The sequence below is a fragment of the Aquarana catesbeiana genome, linkage group LG06 (assembly GCF_042186555.1).
Source record: "Aquarana catesbeiana isolate 2022-GZ linkage group LG06, ASM4218655v1, whole genome shotgun sequence".
Classification (NCBI taxonomy): Eukaryota; Metazoa; Chordata; class Amphibia; order Anura; family Ranidae; genus Aquarana; species Aquarana catesbeiana.
Genome location: NC_133329.1, coordinates 60,323,592 through 60,350,481, shown reverse-complemented (window position 1 = coordinate 60,350,481; position 26,890 = coordinate 60,323,592). Strand labels below are relative to the sequence as shown.

Genomic DNA, 26,890 nt, shown 5'->3' with positions numbered 1-26,890 from the left:
AAGCAAAGTAATTCTCTTTTAACCACTTCCTGACTGGCACGCGACAATGTACGTCGGCAGAATGGCACGGACAGGCAATTGGGCGTACAGGTACGTGCCTTTAAATTTGCTGTCGTGCCATCGTGCGCGCGCCGGCCGGGACCTCCGTGAGTCGGATCGCGGGTCCCGCGAACTCGATCACCACGGGGATACCCGCGATCGTCTCACGGGGAGGAAGAACGGGGAGATGCTGATGTAAACAAGCATCTCCCCATTCTGCCTAGTGACAGTGTCACTGGATCTCTGCTCCCTGTCATCGGGAGCAGAGATCAGTGACGTGTCACACATAGCCACCCCCCCAGTTAGACGCCCCTAGGACACACCTAACCCCTACACTGCCACCTAGTGGTTAACCCTTTCACTGCCAGTGTCCTCTACACAGGAATCAGTGCATTTTTATAGCTCTAATCGCTGTATAAATGACAATGGTCCCAGAAATGTGTCAAAATTGTCCGATGTGTCCGCCATAATGTCGCAGTCACGATAAAAATCGTTGATCGTCGCCATTACTAGTAAAAAAAAAAAAATTATTAATAAAAATGCCATAAAACTATCCCCTATTTTGTAAACGCTATAACTTTTGCGCAAACCAATCAATAATCGCTTATTGCGATTTTTTTTTTTTTTACCAAAAATTTGTAGAAGAATACATATCGGCCTAAACTGAGGAAAAAAATGTTTTTTCTATACATTTTTGGGGGATATTTGTTATAGCAAAATGTAAAAAATAATGCGTTTTTTTCAAAATTGTCTATATCGCAAAAAATAAAAACCGCAGGGGCGATCAAATACCACCAAAAGAAAGCTCTATTTGTGGGAAAAAAAGGACGTCAATTTTGTTTGTGAGCCACGTCGCACGACCGCGCAATTGTCAGTTAAAGCGACGCAGTGCCCAATTGCAAAAAAGGGCTCTGGTCTTTGGCTAGCAAAATGGTCCGGGGCTTAAGTGGTTAAATTTTACAAGTGGCCTATACCGGACAGGAGCGCCACTCACCCTTTCATCCACATAACTGAAGATAAGGTCTATTATTTCTTGCGTTGGCTCAAACCTGAATTTCTGATAATACGAGGCATGCTCCTTTCCTTCAAACAGCTGTGTCGCCATTTTGGACACCTAGAATAATACACAAACAGAAGAAAAATAATTTATAAAAAAATAACATACATTATAAAAGAGACCTTCGGGGGGGGGGGGGGGGGTGGGGGGTTTCCTTTGCAGATACACTGTCACTTTAACCTGTATGAGCAAGAAGAAACTGTCTCTCCTCAAAGTGGACCTGTACCGAACTTCAACAATTCAGACTGAGAATATAATGGGAAAAAAAAAATGCATAAGCAGAAGTGACTATGTAGAGAAGGAATCATTAGACTGCGAGTCGTAGAAAGCTGAAGTTCTAAGCAGATTTTTGTATATGGGGGTAAGGAGTTCTATAATCTTAGCCCTTAGGAGATTCCATCCCTAAAGCGTTGGATGCAGAAATAAAGGGATTACATGGGACTTTATATGTACCTCCTTGGGTATAATTTAAACAAAAGCAAACACATACATATATACACACATATTATATATTATTATATATATTAAATATATATATATATATATATATATATATATATATATATATATATATATATATATATATATATATATATAAAATTTTATTTAGATAGAAATATTACAAACATTAAAAGAGAAGGTTATTAAAGTTATCCACAGAAGTTAGCGCACTATTCTAGATGGCTTTCTGGTCTCAAGATCTGTTTATTCAGGCCAACATGTTTTGAGGGCAGACCCTCTTCATCAGGGCCTTAGATCCTATTATGGAAGAATGTAACAATATACATATTCCTGCAATATACATGAAAAAAACATGAGCTACAGTGCATTGTATTAATTGTATTGTAGGATTTCACATTATACACTAGGTGGCACCAAGTTCCACTGATAGGCACTATTTACTAAATAATATATAAATTCATTTTTTTCAAACAAAGCAGGGGCACATAAAATAATTATTAATGAAAATAGTAAGGCTATATTAAAAAGGGATTGTAAAGGCAGAAGATTTTTTTTTTATCTTAATGCATTAAGATAAAAAAAAACCTTTTGTGCGCAGCAGCCCCCCCAATACTTACCTGAGCCCCATCTCTATTCAGCAATGTCCCCGAGTGCCTCGGCCATCCGGGACTCTCCCTCCTGATTGGCTGAGACACAGCAGTGGCACCATTGACTCCCGCTGCTGTCAATTAAACTCGGTTAGGAAGGAGAGAAAAAAAAAGAGAAGACAAACCGCAGCTCCATGTCTGAATGGATACAAGGAGCTCAGTGGCGGCCCATCCATAGGGGGCGCCTGGGCGCCGCCCCCCCTACTGTAATTTTTTTTCCACAACGGCCCCTTTAAGAAAAAAAAAAAAAGATGTCCTTTAACTAAGTGCACTGTGTTCGAGCGCCGGACACAGTGCACTATGGGAAGCGCCACGTCAATGCAATCACAAGATTGCAGACATGGCGCTTCATTTGCGGGCTTTAAACCTGCCTTGCGGCGCAATCCAGATCGCCGATCGGCTTCCGCCTGTAGTATACTATGGGCGAGAGCTGCTTTGTTTAAGTGAGGATGAGGCAGGAGAGGAGAGGAGAGGAGCGGAGCATGCTGGGATTGATATGCACAACACTTCACTCAGACCAGGGAGCAGAGTGAGTGTACAGGTCCTAGTCGGGAGATAGAGGAGCTGCCTGTGTGTTGGACGGTGAGGAGCGGACTGACACATCATACAGAGGACAGTATGTGCAGGTAGGACCAGAGACTGATCAGTTTCACTGTATATAAAAAGGGATTGTGTGGGTGAAGGATAGAGCAGGGAGAAAAACCAATTTAAAATATCACTGTAAAGAAAGAGCTCTGGAGAAAGGATTGATTATAGCTCAGCCTGGCTACACACGTTGTACTAGTTTTGTTCCATGTTTGGTTTAAGTCAAACAACAGTAATCAAAGGAGGAGATTTTTATACACAGTGACTGTCACACACAGGCAGTGCTAAATATGAGCATTAAAGGTTGCTTTGCTGTATGAGTTTACCTGTGCATGTGTATTTTTTTTATTTCCTTTTTTTTTTTTTTTTTTAACTTAAAAAACATGTCTATGCACATATAGTTGCGTATGAGGCTGCATTAGATGGGCACAATGCCTGCATAAGATGGGCACAGTGGCTGCATTTGGCACACTGGCGGCAATTTATGGGCACAGTGGCTGCGTTTGGCACAGTGGCTGCATTTGATGGCACAGTGGCTGTGTTTGATGGTACAGTGGCGGCAATTGATGGGCACAGTGGCACAGTGGCTGCATTTGATGGGCACAGTGGCTGCATTTTGAAAAAACATGTCTGTGCACATATAGTTGCGTATGAGGCTGCGTTTGATGGGCACAGTGGCTGCATAAGATGGGCACAGTTGCTGCATTTGACACAGTGGCAGCAATTTATAGGCACAGTGGCTGTGATGGTACAGTGGCTGCGTTTGATGGGCACAGTGGCTGCGTTTGATGGCACAGTGAGGCTGCAATCGATTTTTTTTTTTTTTCAGAATTTCAGTTTGTTTGCGCACCCCCAAAAATGTTGAGCACCAGCCGCCACTGAAGGAGCTGCAGCTCGGGTGCCCCCATAGCAAGCTGCTAGCTGTGGGGGGCACTCAACAGGTGGGAGGGGCCAGGAGCTCCAGCCAGGGACATGAGAAGAGGAGGAGCCGGGCTGTTCTGTGCAAATCCACTACACAGAGCAGGTAAGTAGAACATGTTTTTTTTTCTTTTTCTACTAAATAACAAAGACACATTACAATCATTTTAAAACTAAAATCATTAAATTATGAGTGAGGTAGTATTTAATATATAAAAAGTTTTTTTACAAGCTTCTTTACCTGTTGTATTTGGGATATTAATTTATATGTTTTTATTTAATAATGTGTTTTATATAATGATTTGTTTATATATTGAACATGTATGTGGCAATTTTACATCAACATATACAGCCCGCTTACATAAAATATTTGGTTCTAGCTTTTTCGTTTAAATTGATCCAGTTGACTTTTTAGGCTCCATTCACACCTGAGCGTATTATTCAGGCAGAAAGTTGGACTTTTTATTGCGATTTTGTACAGGTCAAAAGGTCACCAATGTAAAAAGAATGAAAAACACCTGTAATCTGGCAAAAAAGAAGCTCCTGTACTTTGAGTGACGGGCGTTTTGCTTTAGGTGACAGAATGCTCAGATGTGAACAGGGGCCTTAGAAATGGACGGGATTTGTCTTGTTGGGCGTTTTTAGAGCTGAGGCTTAGAGCAGAAAAATGCCCAAAAATGCCTAGGTGTGAACAGAGTCCAAGAGAAGCTATAAAAGGCTCCAACAAAATGGCACCGGCTGAGTATCCTGAGGACGTGTTACACGTGAAATGCATTTAAACTGAGCCGCAACGCCATACCTGGTTAGACAATCGTGCAGCTTCCGCCCATCTGGAACGCACGCCGGCTCGGTGGCCACAAGCAATGTGCGATTGCAACTGATTGAGTAGAGCTGTATGTATTGGTGTCTCACAGACATTATTTTACTGTATAGCATGACTGTTTAATAAATATACTGCACAATGATTTACTCCTTGGATTGTTTTACTTCATGTACAATGATATGAGAAGCTATTCCATAAAGATCTCCAGTGGGGCAGACCAGAGGACTTCAGTGGAGAAGATATGAATATCACAGATTAGGCTGCTTTGTCCGCCATTTATATCTGATAAGCGCACATTTCACCTGGGGTGTGGAGAGAACACTTATCATTGCACTAAGAGGTAGTCATTACCTGATAAGGCAGTACAGCCAGCCCTCCTGTACTGGGCCCAGAACCCCATCAGTTCAAAAGGGGGGCCCGGGGACCCACTGAGCAGGTGGTCCGGCCGTACTGTCTTATTGCAGACACCAATCCTCTTCTGCCTCCCCTTGCAGTGTTGCCAGCTTCTCCTCTTCTTTCTCCCTCCAGCTGCACTGCAGGGGGACTGGTTCTAGCACATACACCCCTTCCATCTGCTGCCCAGGCCCTCCTGTGTCGCCCCTTTTCCCGCTTCCCTCCTCTCCTGCAGGGACACAGGGGGATGTTTCAGGATGGAGAGCGGGGGAAGGGGCCAGTAAATATTTCATTTAAAGGACCCTTCCATTCCTGAATGAACACAGTGAGCGATTGGTACCAATCATTCCTGTATCCATTCGTTACTATGCTTCAGTTTGTGAATAAGCAGGGAGCCTCAGAGCGCTTCCTATTCATTCATCTGTGCAGCTGAGGCTACAGAGAAAGAGACTGATAAATTCATGTCCTCAGTCACTTTCAGCCAGGGGAAGGGGGCCCTGTCCGGTAGGCTGTATGGGCCCCGTCATTTCTAACAGCAGCCCTGGTCAGTACAATAATGCCGTGTACACACGAGCGGACTTTACGGCAGACTTTGCCTGGCGGACTTTTCGACGGACTTTACAACGGACTTTACGAATGAATGGACTTGCCTACACACAATCAACCAAAGTCTGACGGATTCGTACGTGATGACGTACGACCGGACTAAAACTAGGAAGTTGATAGCCAGTAGCCATTAGCTGCCCTAGCGTCGTTTTTTGTCCATCGTACTAGCATACAGACGAGCGGACTTTTCGACCGGACTCGAGTCCGTCCGATAGATTTGAAACATGTTTCATTTCTAGGTCCATCAAACTTTTGAGAAAAAAAAGTCCGCTGGAGCCCACACACGATCGAATTGTCCGACGGACTCAGGTTCGCCGGACCAAGTATGCCATAAAGTCCGGTCGTGTGTATGTGGCATTAGACTGCTTCCACACTGGAGCAGGTGGGCGTTGATGGTAAAACGCTGCTAGTCTTAGCGGCACTTTACCATCATTTTAGCGGCGTAATTCGGCCGCTTTTAACCCCTGCTAGCGCCCGAATAAAGTGTTAAATTTGCCTGTGTAGCGGCGCTTTGCAGGCTCTTCAGCAGCGATGCCCGTTCATTTCAATGGGCAGGAGCTGTGGAGGAGCAGTGTATACATCGCTTCTTCACCGCCCCAAAGATGCTGCTTACAGGACTTTAACATCCTGCCAGCGCAGCGCCCCAGTGTGAAGGCACTCGGGCTCTCACACTGGGACTGCTGGGGATGTGGTTTTTTTTAGGCACTTTACACTTCAGGCACTGTCAGCGCGAGGAGAAAAAAAAAACGATCACAGAGCTTTTGTTTTGATCATGTGATCAGCTGTCATTGGCTGACAGCTGATCACATGGTAAGGGGCCGGGACCGGCCCCTTACACAGATCGGTGATCACCCGAGTCTCAGTGACTCGGTGATCACAGCGCGCTCCACGCACGCCCTGCAGGGCGCGCGCAGGGCACGTGCACAGGGGAGGCCATCATATGACGGCCTCCCGGGAATTCAGGTCCGCGCTGTAGCCGTCATTCGGCTATAGCGCGGATGCCAAGCGGTTAAACAAGCATATGGTCAGCAGTGGCGGCCCATCCATAGGGGGCACTTGGGCGCCGCCCCTCAGCTTTTGAAATAAATAAATAAATAAAAAAGTCACTTTAAGAGTGACCAGGCGCCGGACACATGTCGGTCTATGGGAAGCTTCCCAGCTTGCAATCAGCTGATTGCAAGCTGGGAAGCTGATTTGCCCGTATTTAGGGCATGTGCAGGGCTCAAGCCGTGCGCCTGCACACACTCCCACTCTCCAATCATTTGTCCCTGGCTCTTGTCTATTTTTTTTTTCATTGGCTGGGACTGGAGGGCGACTGGGCGGTGCTTTTTCAGCACTACGGCGTCACCTCCAGTTTCCCTGGAGTCAGAGTGGAGTGCGGACCCTGAGACTACTTTATTACTGCAACCGGGACCCTGTAATGTAAGGCAGGGAGCGGATCACAGATGCTGGTGGGTGCAGAGCTGAGCCCGAGCGCAATGTACCAGAGCAGAAGGTGAGTGACTGAGTGCGGGGATCGGAGGTGATCTCTCTCACTGTGAATGACAGAGGATTTTTGCATGTCTCTCTCTCCCGGCAACATGCTTCCCCATCCCCCTCGAGTCCTCAGACTCCTCTGCGGGGCGGCTACAGAGTGACTGCTCCACCCGGTGTGTAGGGTGTCCTGCCATGAGCCTGGCTCCCCCTCCCCCCACCTCTGTTCAATTGAGCGATTGTCACTGGACTAATTAAGCAATTAACCCTTTAACTGACACCACCGACCTTTGATTAGGAAGAGTCAGGACTTCCATCAATTTAACAATACCAATTATGATTTTAGAATAAGCATCTGCAACACACACTGCCACCACAGACAGGTCTGCTCAGAGGCCTTACTCTACAACAGTAGCGCTCTTCAAGAGGCAGGTTCGTTTATAGCGTGCAGTAAGAGCTTTAGAGAAGGGGGGCTGATTTAGGAAAGCCGTGCGCCATCAGTAGAGGCGCATCGCACATTTTCCTATTTACGTAACGGTGCGCCGGGAACAGAGCGCGAATCCCCCATCTACAATAGCAATATTGGCGCATGGGAGAATGCAATCTGTGCACCACTATGGACATGGCACACGGCATCTTCAATTCAATATTAACAGAAGATGGAGGGGCCAATATTATGGGGTGATCTGGGGAAGTTTAGTAACAACTGCCCAAGTAACAAATATGCCCAAAATAGAACTGAAAAAGTTACTTTCTCAGAGCAAGCCTACTGTGCCTGTAAGTACGTTTAGAACTGCGCGAGATCAATGTAAGCACTGCGCATGTGGCTCTTGCGCTCGTTCAAATGCGTTTGTTCACTGCGCGGCCAAAATCTTAGTAAATGTCACTGGCACTGGTGATTTTATCATCCAATCATGTAGAAGCAAAGATGCTGGGTTTTTTTTCCCCTTGCATGTCCCCCTCTGATCTCCAGCAACTGCACTTCCAAGTGCACTTCTAGTGCAAAATGGATTTGCCTTTAGTAAACAAACCCCAAAGTCCAAGATACCTAATCATTTGGGGTGTACAGAACAAAAAGCTAGAGTGCAATTTACCGAATGGGGGAACTATTTAGATTGACCTGTGTGTTCCCAAGAAAAGACATTGGTAGGGTTTTACCCTCACTTCCTTTTGGCTATGTGACAGGAAGTGAATAAATTTGAAGGAGAAAGTGGCAAAATTTGGGAGGTGTCTTCACCCTATCAAGGGTGCAGACATCCCCAAAAATTGACAAGACTTCTAATCTCTCTGCACTCTATCCCCAAGCAAAAATAAGAAAGGATTTCATTTAGTTTACCTTTGCAAAGACACATTCCTAAGTTCAACTGTGATGCATGTCAATGGCCCATTTAGACCTTGTTTAATAGAAAACACCAGTTGCCTTTCACTAGAAACATTTGTTAGTCCAGTCCTAGAAATCTGCATCTGCGTTACAATTTTTTTCCCCTAAAAATTGGGTTCCTGCAGCTAGATGCGCGACCACTGTGTATGTAAGATGTGCAACTGCTGTGTGTGCGGAGATATGTACCGGTGGCGTATATCTGGTTCCCGGAAGTGGTGGTCAGCACACAGGAATGACATCACACCCCTACAGGAAGTTGCTTGTACTGCTGCTAATTTCTTCCCACCACCATGCCCCGCTCATTGTTCTCTGAGAAAGAGATGGTCCTCATTTGCAAAAAAAATAAAAAATCTTATTTTAACATGAGGTGGTGTTTGTGAGGGTCCCTAACATACATTCATACATATTAGGGCTAATTTAGACAGGATCTGATTTACTTACCAGCATGTTTTTAGAGTGTGGGAGGAAACCAGAGTACCTGGAGGAAACCCACACAGGCACCAGGAGAACATGCAAACTCCAGGCAGATGGTGTCATGGGTGGGATTTGAACCAGCAACCCTTTTTGCTGCTAGATGAGAGTGCTACCCACTACACTACTGTGCTGCCCAAATATATATCTATAGATGTAGGTTGTGTCCACCAGCAGAGAGAAGTTGGTTAGATGCCACACTCCCAATTCTGGAGGCATAATAATGGTCTATCACAGGGGTCCCCAAACTAAACCCCCCCCCCCAGTTGTTCAGGAACTGCAATTCCCATCATGCCTAGTCATGTCTGTGAATGTCAGAGTTTTACAATGCCTCATGGGATGTGTAGTTCTGCAAAAGCTGGAGAGCCGTAGTTTGAAGATTCCTGATCACTCTAGCAAGTCTTGAAAAAGGTGGTTTCTTATGTGCCTTGTATAATGCCCAAGAAATATCGTTCAGAAAATACAAGTGGGTCATGGCACATCTACATTCCAAATTTGGCACTTAAGATGGTCATGCTCTATGCAATCTGATTGGCCAATCTCTGTACAACTCGATAATTCGGCAAAATAGGTAATAGGAAGACGCACTTGAACAATTAAGTCAAATTATAGGAAATCAAAAAGGCTCTTACACTAAATCAAATTTTTTTAAGATCTAACTGATTGCAGTGTATGGTCACCTTTAAAGATCAAGATCTGAAAATATTAACTTATTGGATTTAGAAATACTTCTCTGTTCTTTGTAATGTATTGAAAGATTTGGGTAAAAATGGAAAAAAAGAAAAACACATTTCAAAGATATATTAGAAGTAATAGGAATGAGATTAGCATCAAAAGGGTTACTTAACTGAGAACACCTACTAATTGCCTAATAAGACACATCCAATGAGATGAAATTAACCAATTGTATTGGGCGTGCGCTATTATCAATGAGGAAAACTGCAGTTACCCTATCACCAGTTGCAGTTTACATATTATTATCGTTTTTCGCTTCAAAGTGCGCTGGTTCGCATGTTCGGTTAATGACTTTTCCAGCGCACCAATTAAGGTATGAACTGGCGCAACGCATTCATCTTAGTAAATTACCCCTGGGTTAACGCTTTTCAACATAAGGGTTTAATATGAAAAGGTCAAGTTAGTGCAAATAAAATATTTACAGAAAAGATGTTTCAAAGAGATAAAGACAATATACAGCCACCAAGAAATAAGGTAGAATTGGGGAGGAAGAATACTTGCAATTAATGTCCGAGGGTTGATCAGAGTTCGATCGATGAGCTGGGTAATCGTTTCTCAAACTTGGCAGATTTTCCTGCTTGGATGGTAAAAGGAGAACTGATCATTGTCTTCGCAGCGCCTATTTTCTGTAATATCAAAGTTGACAGAGACTAGTGATCAATCATCTGGTCATCTTGTTTAGGGGTGGGTTGCTGGGAGGTCTCTACATTCATCACCATGTCCCAGGTACACTTTGTTATACATATTCATATCTCTGCATCTCTACTGTTTACAGACTGCAAATTATCTGAGGAAGCTAAATATGTCCATATTATGGCTGTGCTATTATTAATTTGGAAGTTATGAACATGCTGAAATTTCAGAATTATCCTCAACTGTTTAGGCTTTATGTGCATTAAGGTATTTACGATAGGGATGAGCTTGATGTTTAAGTCGAATGTAAGTTCGACTCAAACATCAGGCGTTCGCTGAACAGCGAGCACTATGAAGTGTTCGTGGCAAATTCGAAAGCCGCCGGAACACCGTTAAAGTCTATGGGACACTAACATGAAAAATCAAAAGTGCTCATTTTAAAGGCTTATATGCAAATTATTGTCATAAAAAGTGTTTGGGGACCCGGGTCCTGCCCCAGAGGACATGTATCAATGCAAATTTTTTTTCCAAAAACGGACGTTTTTTTTGGGAGCAGGGATTTTTTTAAAGTGAAACAATAAAAATAAACGATTCCTTTAAATATCGTGCCTGTGGAGTGTCTATAGTATGCCTGTAAAGCGGCACATTTTGTTTAGAACAGTACCACAGCAAAATTACATTTCTAAAGGAAAAATTGTCATTTAAAACTGATCACAGCTGTAATTAATTGTCGGGTCTCGACAATATAGATAAAACTCATTGAAAAAAAGAGCATGGGATCCCCCCCCAGTCCATTACTAGGTTCTTTGGGTCTGGTATGAATATTAAGGTGAATCCTGGGCCAAATTGAAAAAAAAATGGCGTAGGGGCCCCCCCTAAAGTCCATACCAGACCCTTATCCGAGCACGCAACCTGGCAGGCCGCAGGAAAAGATGGGGGATGAGAGAATGCCCCCCCTCCTGAACCATACCAGGCCACATGCCCTCAACATGGGGAGGATGCTTTGGGGTCTGACTCATCCCCACAACCCTTGTCCAGTGGTTGTGGGGGTATGCGGGCTTATTGGAATCTGGAAGCCCCCTTTAACAAGGGGACCCCCAGATCCCAGCCTCCCCCCGTGTGAATTACCATTTCACAAAAAAAGTGTCAAAAAATGGTAAAAAAGACAAGCGACAGCTTGGGACAAGTCCTTTATTAAAAAATAAAAATGTCCCGCAATGTAAATTCACGCTGCCTGACAGATCAAAAAAAGAAAAAAAGACGCAACCCATGGAGGCGGATCGGTTGCGGCTTTTTTTTTTTCTTTTTCGGTCTGTCGGGCGGCTTGAATTTACATCACAGGACATTTTCTTTTTTTTTTTCTTTTTTTTTAATAAAGGACTTGTCCCAAGCTGTCTCTTGTCTTGTTTTTTTTTTTAAACATGTCAGCGGCTGTGCAGTTAGTCTGTACTTACCCTTGATGCCTTGATTTTAATTTTTCAATAAAGGGGAGTGTGGCTATCCGGCTATTTATTTTTTTCAAAATACTAGTTTAGACTAGAGATGAGCTGAACACCCTCCGGTTCGCATACAGAACATGCGAACGGACCGAAAGTTTGCGCAAACATTCGAACACCATTAAAGTCTATGGGAATGGAATGTGAGAAATCAAAAGTACGAATTTTAAAGGCTAATATGCAAGTTATTGTCCTAAAAAGGGTTTGGGGACCCGGGTGCTGCCCAGGGGACATGTATCAATGGAAAAAAAAGTTTTTTTTTTTTCGGGAGCAGTGATTTTAATGGTGCTTAAAGTGAAAAAATAAAAGTGAAATATTCCTTTAAATATCGTACCTGGGGGGTGTCCATAGTATGCCTGTAAAGAGGCGCGTGTTTCCCGTGCTTAGAACAGTCCCTGCACAAAATGACATTTCTAAAGGAATAAAAGTCATTTAAACTGCTTGAGGCTTTAATGTAATGTCGGGTCCCGGCAATATGGATGAAAATCAGTCAGACAAACAGCATGGGTACCCCCCCCAGCCCATTACCAGGCCCTTTGGGTCTTGTATGGATATTAAGGGGAACCTCGCACCCAAATTAAAAAAAGAAAAGGCCTTGGGCCCCCAGGCCCTATATACTCTGAACAGCAGTATACAAGCGGTGCAAACAAGACAGGGACTGTAGGTTTGTTCTTATGTAGAATCTGTTTGTAATTTGGAACAGGTACATTTTGTAAGTGTAGCTCCAGCCAAAAAATCTGTTTTAAAGCTTTTTGGAAAACATAAGAAAGGGTTATCACCCCTGTAACATTTGTTTTGCTGTCTGTGCCCCTGTTCAGAAGATTTCACCTTACTTTCTGTCCCAATGACAATTGGATTTTGAAAATTTGGGGTTTTTAAGGGAAACAAGGATTGGTGATAAATCAGTGGAGGAGACACCTTTTTCCCATATTAACTCTTACAGGAGAGAATGTCCCTTCCTAGGGGTAGATTTCCTCTCACTACCTGTCGGAAATTCTGACCGTGTGTAGGCTCCATCACACATTTTCCATCGGATTTTCCGACACACAAAGTTTGAGAGCAGGCTATAAAATTTTCCGACAACAAAATCCGTTGTCGGAAATTCCGATCGTGTGTACACAAATCCGACGGACAAAGTGCCACGCATGCTCAGAATAAATAAAGAGATGAAAGCTATTGGCCACTGCCCCGTTTATAGTCCCGATGTACGTGTTTTACGTCACCGCGTTTAGAACGATCGGATTTTCCGACAACTTTGTGTGACCGTGTGTATGCAAGACAAGTTTGAGCCAACATCCGTTGGAAAAAATCCTAGGATTTTGTTGTCGGAATGTCCGAACAAAGTCCGACCGTGTGTACGGGGCATAAGTCTGATTTTTGAAAATAAGGGACCGCCTGTATATACTATATGGCCTGCCCTATACACTCTGCGGAAAATTGGGCCTTAGGTGTTGGTGGTACCAGAACACTGTAAGCCCTCACAGTTACTCTTGTTGGGTGCTGGAAGGGGCCCTGCTGTAAAATATTAGCTCAAAAATTGTAATTACACACCCCTGTTAAACAGGGGCAGAAAAATTGGGCCTTAGGCAGTGGTGGTGGTGCCACAACACTGCAACCCCTCACAGATACTCTTGTTGAGCACAGGAACGAGCCCTGCTGTTAAATATTTGATCAAAAATTGTAATTACACGCCCTTGTTAAACAGGGGCAGAAAAATTGGGCCTTGGGCAGCGGTGGTGGTGCCACAACCCTGCAACCCCTCACAGATACTCTTGTTGAGCGCAGGAACGAGCCCTGCTGCAAAATATTACAGCAAAAATTGTAATTACATGCCCCTGTTAAACAGGGGCAGAAAAATTGGGCTTTAGCGACTGGTGGTGGTGCCCAGAACCTTTCTTAGAAGCTATCAACATGAACATTGAGGAGGAATAGGATAGTCACTCAGCATAAGAGGATAGTCACTCAGCATCAGCATAGCCAGTCTTGACGGGATCTCACATTCATAAAAAAAATTAATCGGTTACATCAGCATCAGGTGCTTGGTAGCTGGTGATCCAAGACTGATTCATTTTTATGAAGGTGAGCCGATCAACTGAGTTGGTGGTCAGGCGCACTCTGTGATCTGTTACAAAGCCTCCAGCAGCACTGAATGTGCGTTCCGAAAGAACGCTGGATGCTGGACAGGCCAGTAGCTCAATTGCATACTGTGCAAGCTCTGGGCAGTGATCCATCCTCAAGACCCAGTAACCCAGTGGATTTTCGGTTGGAAAGGTCTCCAAGCCTGATCTTGCCCCTAGGTATTCCTGCACCATGTACAACAGACGCTGGCGATGGTTGCTGGAACCGATCAGACCTTGGGGCTGCGGACTAAAAAATTGTCTGAACGCATTGGTCAGACGGCCACCTTCTCCACCACTCCTTCTGGGACTGACCGAAGCCTCAGCAACACGTTGTCCATGAGTACCAGGAAATTGTAGCCTCTCAGGCTCTGGAAATGCATTGCACAAATCTTTCATCCTCTGCTCCCTCTGCGACGGCTGGATAAGTTCCGCCACCTTACCCTTGTAACGTGGATCAAGAAGGATTGCCAGCCAGTACGATCCCTCTACTTGATACTACAAATCCAAGTGTCCTTTTGCAGGCTTTGCAGGATCAGGAAGGCCATGCAGCGTAGGTTTTCTGAGGCATTCGGTCCGGAGTCCTCTGGGTCACTAAGGATGACCTGATCTGCAGCCACCTCCTCCCAGCCACGTACAAGTCCATGGGTTTCTGAGGACTAAAAACGATCCCTTGAAGACTGCTGCTGATGCTGAGTGCAAGGCTCCACCTCCATGCTGACACAATCCTCCTCCTCTTCCTGTGTGATAGGCATGCCTGCAGGAATACTGTCTGGATAAAAGGGGCCTTGAGAGGTAAGGAAGTCTTCCTCTTCCTCCCTCTGTTCTGCATCAAGTGCCCTGTCCATTATTGCAGCATGTGCTCCAACAGGAAGACAAGAGGGACAGTATCACTGATGCATACACTGTCACTGCTCACCATCCTCGTGGCCTCCTCAAATGGTGACAGGACAGTGCATGCATCCTTGATCATGAACCACTGGCGTGGTGAAAAAAAGCCAAGCTCCCCTGACCCTGTCCTTGTGCCATACTTGCACAGGTAGTCATTGATGGCCCTCTGCTGCGTGTGCAGCCCCTGCAGCATTGCCAATGTTGAGTTCCACCTGGTGGGCATGTCACAGATGAGGCGGTTCTTGGCCATTTTGCATTCCTTTTGGAGGTCAGCCATTATATGACTGGCAGAAATGCCCACAGACTTTCCTGGCCTGCCTCAGTAAGCCTGGGTACCTGCACAAGAACCGCTGCACCACCAAATTAAGGACGTGAGCCAAACAGGGAACATGGGTGAAGTGTCTCTGTCGGAGGGCGGAGAGGAGGTTGGTGCCATTGTCGCAAACCACCATTCCTGGCTGAAGCTGGCATGGCATCAACCACCTCTGAGCCTGCCCCTGCAGAGCTGACAGAATCTCTGCCCCAGTGTGGCTCCTGTCCCCTAAGCAGACCAACTCAAGCACAGCAAGCATGTGTATATATATATATATATTAAATGCACTGCAGCTAGCTGAATCAACTGCCTGCCTGAAGTATATTAGAAACAGTACACAGGAACGGTCTGCAGTGAGATTAAGCTAAACTGTATACAGTGTATATATATATATATATATATATATATATATATATACAAAGCTGGGATGTGTGTGTGTGTGTGTGTGTGTATATATATATATATATATATATACTAAATACACTGCAGCTAACTGTATCGCCTGCCTGAGGTATATTAGCAATAGTACACCAGGAACGGTCTGCATTGAGATCTAGCTAAACTGTATACAGTGTGTATATATATATATATATATAGGCTCGCCACAAATGTTAGGGAAATTTGGCTGTAAGCTATGCACACAGCCATATCTCCTGTGCTAATAAGCACCCATTTCCGTCTTAATGATATCATGTACCTTATCTTATCAACACACGCATCCAAGTAATCAGACATCACCATCATTCCTTACGTTACCAGCTCAGCCTCCGTCAGCATCTCTGACTTCTCCCTCGCTAGCAGGCTCTTTTATTAACACAAAAGGTTTCACAAACAGGAAGTGATGGTTCCAACAGCCAATCACTTCTTACATGGCAAGTGACATAACAGGATATGACCATATAAGGATTTAACAACACAGGAAAATACAACAACCAATGAACATTGACTACAGGAGTCTTATGGGTGTGTCTGAGCAGAGACAGGGTGCATGCATGTTTTTAGAAGCCACATGGCTTTCAAACATTGACTCTGTCTCCAAACAGAACAACCCAAAAGACTCCCGTATTTCCGTTGATAGAAATCCCTATTATACATTGTTCCAGAGAACAGTGTATACCTGGATTATTCTATTGTCTTTGTGGACAAGAGATTATCGGCAGGCGTACACTCATCGGGCCACAAATATGTTGATCAGACACACAGGGGCAACATGAGCGCACACTCGTTAAACCGATAATGTCTTTGCAGAGCGAATACACCCCACCAGACGCTCGTTCTGTGCATCGCACAGGGGCCCTTAGCATGTCCCCACTTCGCAAACATTTCTCTTCATCCCCAAAGAGCTTTTCACTACCAAACAGATCTCAACCAGCGTCAGTCTGCCCTAGTCAGTATATCTTCATAAAATTTTCCACAACAGTATACAGTGGGGCAAAAAAGTATTTATTCAGCCACCAATTGTGCAAGTTCTCCCACTTAAAAAGATGAGAGAGGCCTGTAATTGTCATCATAGGTATACCTCATCTATGAGAGACAAAATGTGGAAACAAATTCAAACAATCACATTGTCTGATTTTTGAAAGAATTTATTTGCAAATTATGGTGGAAAATAAGTATTTGGTCAATATCAAAAGTTCATCTCAATACTTTGTTATATATCCTTTGTTGGCAATGACAGAGGTCAAACGTTTTCTGTAAGTTTTCACACGGTTGTCACACACTGTTGCTGGTATGTTGGCCCATTCCTCCATGCAGATCTCCTCTAGAGCAGTGATGTTTTGGGGCTGTCGCTGGGCAACACGGACTTTCAACTCCCTCCAAAGGTTTTCTTTGGGGTTGAGATCTGGAGACTGGCTAGGCCACTCCAGGACCTTGAAATGCTTCTTACAAAGCCACTCCTTCGTTGCCTGAGCGGTGTGTTTGGGATCATTGTCATGCTGAAAGACCCAGCCACGTTTCATCTTCAATGCCCTTGCTGATGGGAGGAGGTTTGCACTCAAAATCTCACAATACATGGCCCCATTCATTCTTTAATGTATACGGATCAGTCGTCCTGTACGGAACAGCCCTAAAGCATGATGTTGCCACCCCCATGCTTCACAGTAGGTATGGTGTTCTTTGGTTGCGGCTCAGCCTTCTCTCTCCTCCAAACACGACGAGTTGTGTTTCTACCAAACATTTCTACTTTGGTTTCATCTGACCATATGACTTTCTCCCAGTCCTCTTCTGGATCATCCAAATGCTCTCTAGCAAACCTCAGGGCCGGACATGTACTGGCTTAAGCAGGGGGACACATCTGGCACTGCAGGATCTGAGTCCCTGGCGGCGTAGTGTGTTACTGATGGTAGCCTTTGTTACGCTGGTCCCAGCTCTCTGTAGGTCATTCACTAGGTCCCCCCGTGTGGTTCTGGGATTTTTGCTCACCGTTCTTGTGATCATCTTGACCCCACGGGGTGAGATCTTGCGTGGTCTTGTATGTCTTCCGTTTTCTAATTATTGCTCCCACAGTTGATTTCTTCACACCAAGCTGCTTGCCTATTGCAGATTCAGTCTTCCCAGCCTGGTGCAGGTCTACAATTTTGTTTCTGGTTCGTGGAGTTTGGAGTGTGACTGTTTGAGGTTGTGGACAGGTGTCTTTTATACTGATAACAAGTTCAAACAGGTGCCATTAATACAGGTAATGAGTGGAGGACAGAGGAGCTTCTTAAAGAAGAAGATACAGGTCTGTGAGAGCCAGAAATCTTGCTTGTTTGTAGATGACCAAATACTTATTTTCCACCATAATTTGCAAATAAATTCTTTTAAAAATCAGACAATGTGATTGTCTGGATTTGTTTCCACATTTTGTCTCTCATAGTTGAGGTATACCTATGATGACAATTACAGGCCTCTCTCATCTTTTTTTTTGCCCCACTGTGTATATATATATATATATATATATATATATATATATATATATATATATGAAATACACTGCAGCTAACTGAATCAACTGACTGCCTGAAGTATATTAGAAACAGAAGAGCAGGAACGGTCTGCAGTTAGATCTAGCCAAACTGGATGCTGTGGATATATATATATATCTATCTATCTATCTATCTATCTATCTATCTATCTATCTATCTATCTATCTATCTATTAAATACACTGCAGCTAACTGAATCAACTGCCTGCCTGATGTAGATTAGAAATAGTAGAGCAGGAATATATATATATTAAATACACTGAAATGAATCAACTGCCTGCCTGAAGCAGATTAGAAACAGTAGAGCAGGAACGGTCTGCAGTGAGATCTAGCTAACTGAATCAACTGCCTGCCTGAAGTAGATTAGAAATAGTACAGCAGTAGGGATGAGCCGAACACCCCCGGTTCGGTTCGCACCAGAACCTGTGAACGGACCGAAAATTTGCACGAACGTTAGAACCCCATTGATGTCTATGGGACTCGAACGTTCAAAATCAAAAGTGCTCATTTTAAAGGCTAATTTTCATGGTATTGTCTTAAAAAGGGTTTGTGGACCCAGGTCCTGCCCCAGGGGACATATATCAATGCAAAAAAAACGTTTAAAAACGTCCGTTTTTTGGGAGCAGTGATTTTAATGATGCTTAAAGTAAAAAAAAAAAGAGTGAAATATTCCTTTAAATATCGTACCTGGGGGGTGTCTATAGTATGCCTGTAAAGTAGCGCGTGTTTCCCGTGCTTAGAACAGTCCCTGCACAAAATGACATTTTTAAAGGAAAAAAAGTCATTTAAAACTGCTTGCGGCTTTAATGTAATGTCGGGTCCTGGCAATATGGATGAAAATCAGTGAGACAAATGGCATGGGTACCCTCCAGTCCATTACCAGGCCCTTTGGGTCCTGTATGGATATTAAGGGGAACCCCGCACCCAAATTAAAAAAAGGAAAGGCGTGGGGCCCCCAGACCCTATATACTCTGAACAGCAGTATACAGGCGGTGCAAACAAGACAGGGACTGTATGTTTGTTGTTAAGTAGAATCTGTTTGTAATTTTGAACTGGTACATTTTTAAATTGTAGCTCAAGCCAAAATCACCCTTGTGACATTTGTTTTGCTGTCTGTGCTCCTCTTCAGAAGATTTCACCTCACTTTTTGTCCCAATGACAAATGTTTTTTGAAACTTTGGGGTTTTTAGTGAAAGGATTGGTGATAAAGCATCAGTGGAAAGGAGAAAAGTTTTTCCCATATTAACTCTTACAGGAGAGAATTTTCCTTCCTATGGGGTAGATTTCATCTCACTTCCTGTTGTCTCCTCAACACTGTAAGCCCTCACAGGGCCCTGCTGTGAAATATTAGATCAAGAATTGTAATTACATGCCCCTTTTGAACAGGGCCAGAAAAATTGGGCCTTTGTTGGTGGTGGTGCTGGTGCCACAACACTGTAATTCTTCACAGTTCATCTTGGTGGGCGCAGAAACGTGCCATGCTGTGAAATATTCAATCAAGAATTGTAATTACATGCCCCTGTTGAACAGGGGCTGAAAAATTGGGCCTTTGGTGGTGGTGGTGGTGGTGTTGGTGCCACAACACTGTAATTCCTCACAGTTAATCTTGGTGGGCGCAGAAACGGGCCCTGCTGTGAAATATTAGATCAAGAATTCTAATTACATGTCCCTGTTGAACAGGGGAAGAAAAATTGGGCCTTAGGCACTGGTGCTGGTGCCACAACACTGCAACCCCTCATAGATACTCTAGTTGGAGCGCAGGAACTAGCCCTGCTGCAAAGAATTGCATCTAAAATTGTAATTACATGCCCCTCTTAAACAGGGGCTTCAAAATTGGGCCTTAGGCACTGGTGGCGGCACCCAGAACCAAACATGTTCTTACAAGCTATCAGCATGATCATTGAGGAGGAAGAGGATAATTACTCAGCATAACAGGATAGTCACTCAGCATCAGCATAGGCAGTCTTTGAAGGGATCTGACATTTCAAAAAAAAAAATATTTGGTTACATCAGCATCAGGTGCTTGGTAGCTGGTGGTGATCCAAGACTGATTAATTTTTATGAAGGTCAGTCGATCGACCGAGTCGGTGGACAGACGCACCCTGTGATCGGTTGCAAAGCCTCCAGCAGCACTGAATGTGCGTTCCGAAAGAACGCTGGATGTAGGACAGGCCAGTAGCTCAATTGCATACTGTGCAAGCTCTGGCCAGTGATCCATCCTCAAGACCCAGTAACCGAGAGGATTTTCGGTGGGAAAGGTGTCCAAGTCAGATCTTGCCCCTAAGTATTCCTGCACCATGTAAAACAGACGCTGCCGATGGTTGCTGGAACCGATCATACCTTGGGGCTGCGGACTAAAAAATTGTCTGAATGCATCGGTCAGACGGCCACCTTCTCCACCGCTTCTTCTTTGACTGACCGAAGCCTCGGCAACACGTTGTCCAGAAACAGGAGTTTGTAACCTCACAGTCTCTGGGAACGCGTTGCACAGACCTTTCTGCAAGGCCTCCTGAAGATGTTTCATCCTCTGCTCCCTCTGCGACGGCAAGATAAGGTCCGCAACCTTACCCTTGTAACGTGGATCAAGGAGGGTTGCCAGCCAGTATTGGTCCTTCTCCTTGATACCACGAATACGAGGATCCTTACGCAGGCTTTGCAGGATCAGGGAGGCCATGCAGCGTAGGTTTGCTGAGGCATTCGGTCCGGAGTCCTCTGGGTCACTAAGGACGACATGGTCCGCAGCCACCTCCTCCCAGCCATGTACAAGTCCATGTGTTTCATGGGACTGATCCCTTAAAGACTGCTGCTGATGCTGAGTGCCAGGCTCCACCTCCATACTGACACAATCCTCCTCCTCCTCCTCCTCCTGTGTGATCGGCACACAGGAACACTGTCTGGATAAAGGGGGCCTTGAGAGCTAAGGAAGTCCTCCTCTTCCTGCCTCTGTTCTGCCTCAAGTGCCCTGTCCATTATTCCACACAGTGTGTGCTCCAACAGGTGGACAAGAGGGACAGTGTCACTGATGCATGCACTGTCACTGCTCACCATCCTCGTGGCCTCCTCAAATGGTGACAGGACAGTCCATGCATCCCTGATCATGGCCCACTGGCGTGGGGAAAAAAAAACAAGCTCCCCTGACCCTGTCCTGGTGCCATAGTCACACAGGTACTCATTGATGGCCCTCTGCTGCGTGTGCAGCATGGCCAACGTTGAGTTACACCTAGTGGGCATGTCACAGATTAGGCAGTTCTTGGGCAGGTTAAACTCCTTTTGGAGGTCTGCCAGCCGAGCACTGGCAGGTAGCTTTAGCTAAACACTGTGCAGAGGTCACACTAAACTAACTTGTAACTTTAGCTGAACACTGTTCAGAGGACGCACTACACTAACTTGTAGCTTTAGCTGAACACTGTGAGCAGGACACACTACACTAACTTGTAGCTTTAGCTGAACACTGTTCAGAGGACGCACTACACTAACTTGTAGTTTTAGCTGAACACTGTGAGGAGGACGCACTACACTAACCTGTAGCTTATTTAGCTGCCTGCGGTAGTTATAGGATCAGGAAAACACCACCAACCTTCTACAGGTAGCTTTAGCTGAACACTGTGCAGAGGTTGCGAAAAACAAACTTGTAGCTTATTTAGCTGCCTGCGGTAGTGATAGGATAAGGAAAACACCACCAACCTTCTACAGGTAGCTTTAGCTGAACACTGTGCAGAGGTCACAAAAAACTAACTTGTAGCTTTTTTAGCTGCCTGCGGTAGTGATAGGATCAGGAAAACACCACCAACCTTCTACAGGTAGCTTTAGCTGAAACTGGGCAGAGGTCGCAAAAAACTAACTTGTAGCTAACTAACTTGTAGCTTATTTTGCTGCCTGCAGTAGTGATAGGATCAGGAAAACGCCACCAACCTTCTACAGGTAGCTTTAGCTGAACACTGGGCAGAGGTACACTAACTTGTAGTTTTAGCTGAACACTGTGAGGAGGACGCACTACACTAACTTGTAGCTTTAGCTGAACACTGTGAGGAGGACGCCCCTAACTTGTAGCTTTAGCTGAACACTGTGCACTACACTAACTTGTAGCTTTAGCTGAACACTGTTCAGAGGACGCACTACATTAACTTGTAGCTTTAGTTGAACACTGTGCAGAGGTCTCACTAAACTAACTTGTAGCTTTAACTGACCACTGTGAGGAGGACACACTACACTAACTGTAAATAGTCTAGCTGCCTGAATGTGGTACTAATAGGATCAAAAGAACACCAGCAATTTTCTTCAGGTAGCTGTAAATACTGTAACAAGACAAGCCTGCCTGTCAGTAAGAAGATAACAGGAACGGATCTAGCTAAACTGAATAAAGTGTGTATATATATATATATATATATATATATATATATATATGCAACACCTGGGATGCATATATATATATACACAATACACTTTAAGTGCAGCTAACTCACTGACTGTCCTGCCTAATCTAGCTAACTCAAATGAAATGACACTGTCTCACTCTCTATCTCTCAGCACGCCGGAACACACTACACAGGGCCGCCGTGCAGGCGGCCTTATATAGTGTGGGGCGTGTTCTAAACCCCCTGAGCCATATGTGGCCAAAGCCACCCTGGCTTTGGCCAATTACAGCTCTCTCTACCGACGGCGCTGTGATTGGCCAAGCATGCGGGTCATAGTGCATGCTTGGCCAATCATCAGCCAGCAATGCACTGCGATGCCGCAGTGAATTATGGGCCGTGACGCGCCACACAAATTTGGCGCGAACAGCCCATAACGTTCGCAATTCGGCGAACGATCGAACAGTCGATGTTCGAGTCGAACATGGGTTCGACTCGAATGCGAAGCTCATCCCTAGTGGTCAGTGGTTGAAGGCTCACACTTATATTGGTGCTTAGTGCAAGAAGGCCCCCTATCAAGTTGTCAATGGGAGAAAACTTTATTTTCATTAGTGGACAGTGGGAGAAGGCTGCCCCTTATATTGGTGGTCATTGGGAGAAGCCCCCCCCCCTTTTCATTAGTGGTGACTGGGAGAAGGGTCCCCCTTGTATTGGTGTCAGTGGGAGAAGGCTTCCCTTATGTTTGTGGTCAGTGGGAGAAGGCTCCCCTTATGTTGGTGGTTGCAGACCTTTTATATTGTTTACCTCCTATTTCTTGTGGTGTCAGGGCCTAGAGGGAGTGGACTGACTAAAAGACTCCTCTTCCCCCTCTTGTTTTGGGGTCATAAATATTTTTCCAACCAATTCATTATAACAATTTGACTTACTCTTATGCCCTGTACACATGATCGAACTTTCCGACAGAAAATGTGCGATCGGAGCTTGTTGTCGGAAATTCCGACCGTGTGTGGGCTCCATCAGACTTTTTCCATCAGAATTTCTGACACACAAAGTTTGAGAGCTGGCTCTAAAATTTTCCGACAACAAAATCCGTTCACGTAAATTCCGATCGTGTGTAGACAATTCCGACACACAAAGTGTCACGCAAACAACAGAAGAGCAGCACTGGCTATTGAACTTTTTCTCAGCTCGTCGTACGTGTTGTATGTCACCGCGTTCTTGATGTTCGGAATTTCCGACCAACTTTGTGTGACCGTGTGTATGCAAGACAAGTTTGAGCCAACATCCGTCGGAAAAAACCTGATGGATTTTGTTGTCGGAATGTCCGATCGTGTGTACAGGGCATAATTGTTATTTCTTTGTGTGTTCCTGTGAATTCATTTTACTGCATTATCTTTCAACTTACACCTGTGTCCGTTATAGTCTGTTTGACTTAATCTCCCAGTAGTAGTAACTTGCATACATTACTAACTATTGGTGTCTTCGCATTTTATGTCTGCTATAAAATATGTCAGAACCCAGAGTGTCAGAGGTGTTGGGGAGCTTGCAAGGTCAACCAATGGGGTCAAGCAACTTCCAGCGGCACTTGTGGGGGTAGCCCTACATGTTTTTGATTTTTGCATGGGGTTCCCCTCTTGCTTGGGGGACCTCATGCTTTTTTTTTTGTGGGGTTCCCCTTAAAGTTTACACTGGACCTGAAAGGCCTGGTATGAATTAAGGAATTTTTTTGTGGGAATCCCACATTAAAATGTATATGAGACCCTCATCTAGGATAAGGGTGTGTTATAGATTAATGAAATCCCTGGGCCTCTTTGATTACAAAGACATGGAAGCGGTTGGGCGCTGTTATTTAGCTGACAATTTAAATATTTTTTTCCTTTGTAAATGTCGATGTTGCTATAGTAGGTTGTATATACAGGGAGGGTCAGGGAATCCCCAATGCTTCACTTTAATCATTACTAAAATTTCTGCTCCCAGCAATACTGAGTTTTTACAATTTTTTTGCTTCAGCACGTTTCCCGACAGATCAGTGCCCAAGCCTCTGCCCCATCCCCTCCCCCCCCCCCCACAATGCCATCTGTTTGACAATCCCTTGCCTGTTAGCTTGGAAAATTGACATTCCTGTCTTTTAACATTCGATCCCAATCGACTTCGACAAGGTTCAGATTCTGAACCCAAACTTTAGAAATGTTTGGCAAACCTGCCCCGAACCAAACCCAGGTACGTTCAGCTCATCAGTATTTCTAATAATAATGGCCAGAAAAGAAAAACAGACTATGAATTATGCAGTGCTTCCTCACATTGGTGGTCAGTGAAGTGCCCATTTACACTGGGAGTCATTGTAGTGCTCCCTTACATTGGAAATAAATGTAGTCTCCCCTTACACTGATGGTCAGTGGGAGAAGCCCCCCTTTCATTGGTGGTTTTTGGGAGAAGACTCCCCCTTAACATTGTTGGTCAGTGGGAGAAGACTCCCCCTCACATTGTTGGTCAGTGGGAGAAGACTCCCCCTTACATTGGTGGTCATTGGGAAAAAAATCCCTGTTACATTGGTGGTCAGTGAGAGAAGGCCCCCTTTCATTAGTGGTCAGTGGGAGAAGACTCCCCCGTACATCAGTGGTCAGTGCAAGAAAACCCCCCTTTTATTAGTAATCATTGGTAGAAGAATCCCTCTTATATTGGTACTCAGTGCAAGAAGGCCCATCTATTATAAGTGGTTAATAGGGGAAAGAGAAGGCCCCCTTTCATTAGTGGTCAGTGGGAGAAGACTCCCCCGTACATCAGTGGTCAGTGCGAGAAAACCCCCCTTTTATTAGTGGTCATTGGTAGAAGAATCCCTCTTATATTGGTGCTCAGTGCAAGAAGGCCCATCTATCATAAGTGGTCAATAGGAGAAAACCTCCCTTTCATTAGTGGTCATTGGGAGAAGGCTCCCCTTTCATTAGTGGTCAGTGGGAGAAGGCTCCACATTTTGGTGGTCAGTGGGAGAAGGCTCCCCTTGTATTGGTGTCATTGGTAGAAGACTCCCTTTTAATTAGTAGTCAATGTGAGGGGGCCCCCCTTATATTGGTGGTCAGTGAGAGAAAAAGTCCCTTTTATTAGTGGTCAGTGGGAGAAGGCTCCCCCTTAAGTTGGTGGTCATTGGGAGAAGGCTACCCCTTGTATTTGTGTCATTGGGAGAAGGACCCACTTTCTTTAATGGTCAGTGGAAGAAGGCTGCTCTTTCAATAGTGGTCAGTTGGAGAAGGCCCCCCTTTCATTAGTGGTCAGTGGGAGAAGAATCTCCTTACACTGATAGTCAGTGGGAGAAGGCTCCCCCCTTACGTTGGTTTTCAGTGAGAGAAGGGTCCCTGTTACATTGATGGTCAGTGAAAGAAGATATTAGATTGGTGGTCAGTAGGAGAAGGTCTCCTCATCCATTGGTGGATCAGTGGGAAAAGGCTCCTCTTTAAATTGGTGGTCAGTGGGAGAAGACTCCCCTTATCCTAACGGTCATTGGAAAGAATTTCCCTTACATATGAGGTCACTAAGAACAATGCCTCCTTACAGAGACCTGTGGGAAAATACTGTATCACAGCTCAAGGAACCCCTACCAACCTCTGGAGGAACCGTAGAGATACACAGAACCTTGGTTGAAAATGGCCTCACAAGACAATTTAAAGATTGCAAATTGTGATATATGTGTAACTCTCAAGGTGTTCGTTCAGAAATACAAAGCATAAAAATGTCTTGCTTACCTTACTGACCCTGGCCAGGTCTATAGCATTGTAAATTGCGTCTGAGAGGAAGTCTTCAGAAGTCTCTACATAGAAAGCAATGCCACATACAATCCCTAAATCAAAATTATATAACCGTCCTGGCTGTGGGTTTGTCTTCTTGGTTTTCCCCTTCTCAGGTTCTCATACGAGGTAGTTCCCCCAGGTGGACAGGTTCTTCTGCTGTTTCCGCAAAGATCTGAGCCTTACATTCTGACCTTTTACTGACTTTAAAAATAACTCACTATCAAGTGCATGGAATATAGCAGCCAAACTGTTCCTGGTTGCCGAATATGTTTTAGTGGGTTTATGTTTATTAAAGATGATCAAGATGGAAACATAAAATACAAAATGAAAACATTTTAGCTGCATTCATATTGCCGTGCAAGTTTTTAGCCATTAACTTGCTATGTGTTGCATGAGCCTCGCAATGCACAAATATGAGTAAAACAAATGCACCGGACTCTCATCGCACCCTGCTGTGCATTGGAAAAATTGGGGTATGTGCTTTTTTAAAAAAAAAGTGCAAAAAATGCAGGTCTGTGTTTATTAATATTTTAACAAATGTAATAAAATAAATACATCTTTTTTAATTGCAAGAAGTATAAACTGAATCTGAATCCGCTTCTTGCAATCCCCTGTACAGCAGAGCCAAGTCTAGGAGAGGGAGAAGCAGCACAAGGAGCCAATCAGTTGTGCTGCATTGCTCATGTGCTATCAGGGGAAATACTGATAGGAAGGAGAGGGAAGAGCTCATTGGTCTTCTGCTTGTCCTTTA

At 44.6% G+C, this 26,890-nt stretch overlaps 1 protein-coding gene across 8 annotated transcripts in view; it reads right to left on the bottom strand.

Moving 5' to 3' along the window:
* The window catches only part of LOC141148513 (putative methyltransferase DDB_G0268948), a 70,631-nt gene extending 44,371 nt beyond the window's left edge, over nucleotides 1-26,260 (bottom strand). Inside the window, exons 1-3 of one of the 8 annotated variants that reach the window (XR_012245227.1) lie at nucleotides 26,095-26,260; nucleotides 10,092-10,216; nucleotides 1,034-1,153 (exon numbers count right to left, since the gene is read on the bottom strand). Coding sequence is in view for 7 of the 8 variants with exons in the window: in XM_073636039.1 (XP_073492140.1) it covers nucleotides 1,034-1,144 (111 nt within the window). In the remaining variant the exon portion in view is untranslated. Of the gene's footprint in view, nucleotides 1-1,033; nucleotides 1,154-10,087; nucleotides 10,217-26,094 lie in introns of all 8 variants that reach the window. The other 7 variants (XM_073636039.1, XM_073636043.1, XM_073636044.1 and 4 more) reach the window with 7 other exon arrangements.
* Between the last annotated feature and the right edge of the window lie 630 nt (nucleotides 26,261-26,890).